The sequence below is a fragment of the Bison bison genome, unplaced genomic scaffold (assembly GCF_000754665.1).
Source record: "Bison bison bison isolate TAMUID 2011002044 unplaced genomic scaffold, Bison_UMD1.0 scf7180017857938, whole genome shotgun sequence".
NCBI classification, from domain to species: domain Eukaryota; kingdom Metazoa; phylum Chordata; class Mammalia; order Artiodactyla; family Bovidae; genus Bison; species Bison bison.
In genome coordinates this window covers 35702-43587 of record NW_011488511.1, presented here as the reverse complement: position 1 = coordinate 43587, position 7886 = coordinate 35702, and the positions used below count along the sequence as shown (strand labels likewise).

At 39.2% G+C, this 7886-nt stretch overlaps 1 protein-coding gene across 1 annotated transcript; it reads left to right on the top strand.

Annotated features, from left to right (window-relative positions):
• The first annotated feature begins 2774 nt into the window (after nucleotides 1–2774).
• Nucleotides 2775–3754, top strand: LOC105004138 (olfactory receptor 4N2). Its single transcript, XM_010861675.1, has one exon. The coding sequence runs from the start codon at nucleotides 2831–2833 to the stop codon at nucleotides 3752–3754; it is 924 nt and encodes a 307-aa protein (XP_010859977.1). The 5' UTR covers nucleotides 2775–2830.
• The last annotated feature ends 4132 nt before the right edge of the window (nucleotides 3755–7886 follow it).

Below are 7886 nucleotides of genomic sequence, written 5' to 3'. Positions count from 1 at the left end.
ATACATAGTCTCTGGTTCTATGCCAGCCACAATTTCAGAAAATAGATCCAGAAAATATATATATATATATATATATGAAAAGAGCACAAGGAAAGAAAATGGATGAAATATGTCAGGTACTGTGAATCTTGTCTGCTGGGTAACAGAGAAAAAGGCAAGATGAATGATAGGAAATAGGCAGAGTGGAAAAGCCTATAACCCTCAATCAAAAAACCCATCAGAAATCCTCTGATGTCTTAAAGATATCATCAAACACAGACACATCATAAAATGACCAATTCTGAGTGAGTTTGTGGGATGCACAAAACCTAAGAATAAGTAGAAGGGGCTCTTTATTTATATTCCTGGTTTTCCTGGGTGTTTTTTTATAGGCAGATGATGGAATGAATGTTGAGATAATGTTTGTCTAAGGCGGAGAAAAGTTAAGAAGCAAGATCAGAAGTTGCCAAATATTTTTATTACAATTTTGAGAGTCTGCAAAATATTTTGTATTATAATTCTATGTGGGTCCCATTTTGCCACTGTGTGTGCATGGGTGTGCATGTGTGAATGTGGATGTGTGCACATGTATGCAGTGTTTGTATACATATATATGCTGATATTTTAAAATAAGACTTCCATAAATTCCATCTGTAGTCATAACACCTATATATTAGCCATTGTATTCAGCTCTAGAGAGACTTAAAACAGATATTTCTAATGTTCCTAAAATATGTACAATGCACTATATAGACTTACTGTTTTTTTCACTTTTCTTTTTTTTTTTTACTCACACCTATCTTTCTTTTCTAAGTACTAATTCACTAGCTTTGTCTTTCAAGGTTTTTATCCTCCTCTTTATATCCAATATTTCACAGATCTTAAGACAACTGTGCTTGTTAAATATTATGCAGAATATTAATATATACTACATTGTATTTTTATGTAGATTAGCAATTTTCATATTTAAAAACATTTCATATCGACCACAAAATTTTTTTGAGCATATGCCTTAAATATATGTGTATATATTTATAAAGTTTATATACCATTTTATTAATATATAATACTTATTAAATGCAGGATTTTGAAAAGATAGAATGAAAAGCCAGTGATATGTGCATATATATGCATAATTATGTACATGTAATACATATTTACACTATTTTATTATCACTCTTCATTGGATCATCATATTGACCTTTCTGGAATGAGCCTACACCACTAAACAGACTGAGCGTTAAAACTGGATTCTGCTCTCCTGCAATGACTGCTGCTGCTGCTGCTGCTAAGTCACTTCAGTCATGTCCGACTCTGAGCGACCCCATAGATGGTAGCCCACTAGGCTCCCCCGTCCCTGGGATTCTCCAGTCAAGAACACTGGAGTGGGTTGCCATTTCCTTCTCCAATGCATGAAAGTGAGAAGTGAAAGTGAAGTCGCTCAGTCGTGTCTGACTCTTAGTAACCCCATGGACTGCAGCCCACCAAGCTCCTGCATCCATGGGATTCTCCAGGCAAGAGTATTGAAGTGGGGTGCCATTGTCTTCTCCCCTGCAATGACTAGTATTCTTTTAATTATACAGTGTTAAGCCTCTAAGCTTATTTTTGTTATTCAAATATACCAAAAAGAGCATTCATTGATTAAATCTGTGCTAATAATTTCTTTATATATTTCAACTGAATAGTATGTACTCACATTCTTCTGCTAACAGTAACAATAAAGAAAACTCATTCTCAAGTTAAGTGCTGCTACCATAGTAGCTTTAGTTCTCTTGTCTTGGAAAGGAATGGATTAGACTATAGGATCTTATTGCTCTTTACCTCTCCTGTATGCTATGATTTTTTGTGTTAATATAACTAATTTAAAAAATGTATCCTGGAAAATTTGTATTGTGACCTGTTGTTTTTTGACAGGCTCTCCCTTGGGCATCATGCTGGTATCAGAGAAAGAAGGAGATTGGGAGAATGTAGTAAAGAATTGGGAGCTTCCCAGGTGGCTTAGTAGTAAAGAATCTGCCTGCCAAAAAGGAGATGTGGGTTTGATCCCTAGGATGGGAAGATCCCCAGGTTGGGAAGATCCCCTGGAGAAGGAAATGGCAGGCTACAATCCATAGGGTTGCCAAAGAAACACAGCTTTGCGAAGAACAACAACAACAATAAGGAATTGAGACTGAGAGAGTGTAATGAAGTTGTGTAGTTCAAGGAAGGAGTGGCTACATTAGCAATGCTTCACCAGGGATACAGCTGGAACCTACCTCTAAATGATGGGGAAAGTAGAGTTATTGTTGGAAACTGGTGACCAGCTTGGAGTCAGAGCAATACAAGGACATCAGGAAGGAGGAGGACAATAAGAGAAAACAGAGAGCAAGACAGAGAGTTAGCAGGCGAAAATGGGAATTCCACAAAAGTTTGTGTTGGTGGATGAGGTGAAAAGTGTGTAATTCCAAGCAAGCTGCTAAGTCTCAAGCACAGTACAACCACCAAAATGCAAAGATCTTGATATTTGGAGTTATGTTGTATGTCAATCAGGAAATTTTTCCTATGACTCAAGAAGGCAGGAATCCCAAGACGGTACAGGACACTAGCCTCTGAGAGTGGACCGCAGTGCTGCAGAGGCACATGGCTGAATGGGGATAAGACTGTAGCGTTGAGACAGGTGATTTGTTTGTTTTAAATCTAGAGGAGGGAAATGTTCAGTGTTTTCCCAGGATATTGGAAAGGGTTGAAACATTGTTTATAACTGAAGTGGTGAATATGTCAGATATTTGTAGGAAGACAACAACGTGGGTCTAGATGTGAGAAATTATAATAACGATAAACTCTGCTTCTTTATGTACTGCAGGCAGAGAGGATGGAGAATGAGAACAGTACGGAGGTGACAGAATTCATCCTTGCTGGTCTGACTCAGTCCCAAAATATTCAGCTCCTGGTGTTTGCCCTAGTCTTAATTTTCTACCTCATCATCCTCCCTGGAAATTTCCTCATCATCCTCACCATCAGGTCAGACCCCAGTCTCACGGCCCCCCTCTACTTCTTCCTGGGCAACCTGGCCTTCCTGGATGCATCCTACTCCTTCATTGTGGCTCCCAGGATGCTGGTGGACTTCCTCTCTGAGAAGAAGGTGATCTCCTATAGAGCCTGCATCACTCAGCTCTTCTTCTTGCACTTTCTTGGAGGAGGGGAGGGATTACTCCTTGTCGTGATGGCCTTTGACCGCTACATTGCCATCTGTCGTCCTTTACACTATTCGACTGTCATGAACCCTAGAGCCTGCTATGCCTTGCTGTTGGCTCTGTGGCTTGGAGGCTTTGTTCATTCCATTATCCAAGTGGCCCTCATCCTCCGCTTGCCCTTCTGTGGTCCAAACCAACTGGACAACTTCTTCTGTGATGTGCCGCAGGTCATCAAGCTGGCCTGCACTGACACCTTTGTGGTGGAGCTGCTGATGGTCTTCAACAGTGGTCTGATGACCCTCCTGTGCTTCCTGGGCCTTCTGGCCTCCTATGCAGTCATCCTCTGCCGTGTACATGGTTCCTCCTCTGAGGGGAAGAGCAAGGCGCTGTCCACGTGCACCACCCACATCATCGTTATATTTCTCATGTTCGGGCCTGGCATCTTTATCTACACCCGCCCCTTCAGAGCCTTCCCAGCTGACAAGGTGGTTTCTCTCTTCCACACAGTGATCTTTCCCCTGTTAAACCCTGTGATTTATACTCTTCGCAACCAGGAAGTAAAAGCATCTGTGAAAAGGCTGTTTAGTCAGCACTTAGCCTGATAAAAAGTGGAAAAAATGAATATGAAAATAATGACTGGAGAATTTCATGTGAAATGAAGGTATTCATTTTCAAAACACTGCTTTTATTGATCACCTCCCATTTGTCTAGACTGTACTAGGCCCTGGGAGAAAGAGCTACTACTGAGGCAGGTAAAGTCACTGTCCTCTGAAGTTACAATCTGGTAGGAATAGACAGCCAATAACATAGAAAATAAACAGTATAGTTTCAAGAAGACATATATCCCTGAGGGTACTAAAAACAAAAGCAAAATATTCAATAGCAAGTGTGAGATGGGGGTAGTGAATTTACTTTTAGTCTTGAAGTAGGTCCTTTAAAGGAGGTGATGTTTTGGTTGATATCTGGATAAACTGAATATGCTAACTGTGCAAACACGGGCAGGGAGAGCCTTCCAGGCAGATGAAACAGGTATGGCAAAAATCTGAAGATAGTAATGAACTTGGTATATTTGATGATCACAGCAAAGGTCAAATTGACTGGGATATAATAAGCGACTGTATAAACGGTTAGCATTCATGTTGGAGATACTGACAATGTCCAGCACATAGATAGGGTCTATGAAGTGAATATAAAGAGCTTCATTTTATAATAATTATAATAAGAATCCATTATAAACAACAGAGTAATTTCTCTCATATGGTTCAAAAGTGATTCAGGGCTGTAAACTCATGATTCTGAAGATATCAAAGAGTTGAAAATATTATTAAAAGGGAAATGTTATGCTTACATCTTCAAAAGGAATTAAACTAAATTTTTCTTCAATAATCACATAGAGGAAGGCAAATAAGCAAGTCATTTTCATATGAAAAAAGTCATGGAAACATTTCACTGTCTTTTTTGCCATGACTTCATAATTAGTCCTATCAGATATTTATGACTCCTAACTGTTATTGATCTCATCCATAATTGACTTCACACTGAGTGTGACCCTGATGGTTCTTTGGTGTATCAATCAGGAATCTTTTGCATTCTAATTACTTAAAAATGATTTAATACAGAGAATTACACGTTTATGAAACAGTTTCAAAGCTTGGAAGAACAGATTATAGGCTGGATATCCAGAGATGACTCCCAGAACAGCACAGGAGACCTAGACTACAAAGAGAGCTGTTCTTGCTACAACCTTTGTCATCTGTTGTCTGAAAATACCACCATGTTAGCCCAGGACCGGGGTCAAGATGATGATCCACAGCCACTGTGAACTTATCAGATCTCCCCTAGAAAACAGAAGCCTCTCTTGGTACTGCCTCTCTGACAATGGCTTAACCAACTGAATGGGTAGCATCCAAAACAAACCTGGAACCAAAATGCATGGGATTAATTTTTATATTTTATTTAAAATAATCAAAATTAAAATGTTTATGATTTAATATAAATATAAATATGATTTAAAATAAATACAAATCACACACATAGTAAAATATGCATATTATGGAAAAGAGCATTTTCTTTTCTGAAATATCTCCTTCTCAATCTTAGTCTCTATCAGGGCTTCCCTGATAGCTCAGTTGGTAAAGAATCCACCTGCAATGCAGGAGACCCCAGTTCGATTCCTGGGTTGGGAAGATCCCCTGGAGAAGGGATAGGCTACCACTCCAGTATTCTTGGGCTTCTCTTGTGGCTCAGCTGGTAAAGAATCTGCCTGCAATGCGGGAGACCTGGGTTTGATTCCTGGGTTGGGAAGATCCCCTGGAGTAGGGCATGGCAAAGCCCTCCTACAGTATTCTTCTCTGGGGAATCCCCATGGACAGAGGAGCTTTGCGGGCTACAGTCCATGGAGTCACAAAGAATCACACAACACTGAGCGATTAAACACTCGGTGTTAAACACAGCACATTAACACATTAACACAGCGATTAAATACTCAGATTAAACACAGCACAGCTACCTTTATATCTACTCACATACCTGTATCTCTCTTGAGACTGGCTGACTGATGCTTTTCCTACAAAAGTTGATTCCTTCATCTGTGCATCAGATTCCATTCCCTCTTTCCTACAAAGGACCATTACTCCTTTCTCTCTTATGAACCATTAACTTTTTCCTCCCTATTGCATCCCCTTGGCATATGTTTCTTTAATCTTAAATAAAATCTTTTTGTCAGCTTTCTCCTTCCACATCTTATCTCATTTTTTCTTCCCCTTTAGAGCCAAGCTCGAGAGTGGTTTAGAAATATTTATAGACTTTTAAAGAGCAGCTTTGTATTTATAGTAAAGTTGAGCAGAAAATACAGAGTTTCTATATATCACCTGCTCCACATCATATATACATACTTTTCCCCATTAATATCTTGCATTACTGTGGTACATCTGCAACAACTGATGAACCAATACTGATACATTATTTAAAAATAAAATCCATTGTTTATATTAGAGTTTGCATTTTCTCTGCAGTTCTATGAATTCTGACAAATACATTTCATCTATTCATCATTTACAGGATCATACAGAGTAGTTTTGCTGCCTTAAAAATCCCGTGTTCCACCTATTCGTCCCTGCCTCTCTTCCTTCTCCCGTCAAGCCCCTGACAACCACCGACCTTTTTACAATCTCCATAGTTTTGCTGAGTACAGAATGCCACTCAGTTGGAACCATAGACTATGTAGTTTTAATCTTCTCAGGCTGGCTTGTTCATATTCTCTGCTTTCAATGTTTTTCCTTTTCAACTCACCCAGTCATGCCAATAAAATAACTTTTGCCATGATCACCAGTGATAGCAATGATTGTTAGTCAGGTCTCATTGTGTTTGACCTCCGAATATCACCTAACACAGTGGATCACTGCCTTCCCAGGCCACCCATTTTTCTTGCCTCCCCCAAACATCGCCAGCTGTTCCTTCATTCTTCTTTGAGAGCTTCTTAGGTACCCAGCTTTCCTGGCTTTAAATCCCATCTATCTATCGATAATCTTTGTACTTATCTTTCTCATGAATGCTAGGCTCCTCTCCCCAGAAGCCTATGCCCCTGCCACAGCTCTGCTTTCAAATCCTGTTTCACCTCATGCATGACATCCCAGACTGACTCCTGCTGTTTACCGCACTCCTCTCTCCACCCCACAACCCAATGGAATTCACTGTAATTCCATTTTTCCAGTCTCTGGCCCCAAATCTAAGACTTGTAATATTTTAGAAATATTTTCTCTCATATTCCACATCCAATCCATTAACAAACTTGGATTAGCGCTGTCATCATGAAACTGCCAGATGACATCATGTCTCCCTCAAATCTACCACCTACACTCGAACCACCATCATCTCTTGCCTATATGATAGCTGTAGCCTCTTTGTTGGTCTTCTGTTTTTGTCCCAGTTTATTTTATTGTCAGCAGAGTGTCCAGAATGATCTGGTTAAAATATAGTCACATCATCTCTGTCTTCTCAAAACCCTCGATGACTTCGCTGTTAAAGAGCTAAGTCTTTTCTTGTGATCTATAAATGTCCATAGGACCCTATCCATAAACCCCAACTCCCACTCCTTTTTACTCTCTGACCCCTTATTCTAATGCATCCCATCTCAATCCTTCAGTTGTCCTGGCCTCCTGATCCTGAGCTATGTCAGCCCACCCTTCCCAATCCTATCCCAGTAACTTCGACTTGATGTTTCCTCTGTCTGGAAGGTAATTTTCCAAGATACTGCCAAGCCTTACTATATAATTTCCTCATATTTGACTTGTCCTCAAAGGCCACCTTTTGTGTGACACCTTCCCTGAGCACCCACTCCCAGAACAGTCCCTGCCCATCTTTCCTGCATTGCTTTTGTTCATAGCACTTATTACCTTTTAACAGGACATATGTTGCACTTCCTTATTTTATTGTCTGTCTTTTTCCATTATGGTATGTAACATCCATCAAAGCAAAAATTGGTTTGTTTTGACTACTGACTAGCACAAAGAAGGTGCTTGTAAATATCAAATTAATAAATTAAAAACTAATATGAAAATTCATGTAACTCCATTATGCAGAAACATCTAATATTAAAATTTTGTCCATTTTACATGTATAAACACATTATTATTATTATTTTTTTTTTTTAACTTTCTCTAATTTTATTTTATTTTTAAACTTTACATAATTGTATTAGTTTTGCCAAATATCAAAATGAATCCGCCACAGGTA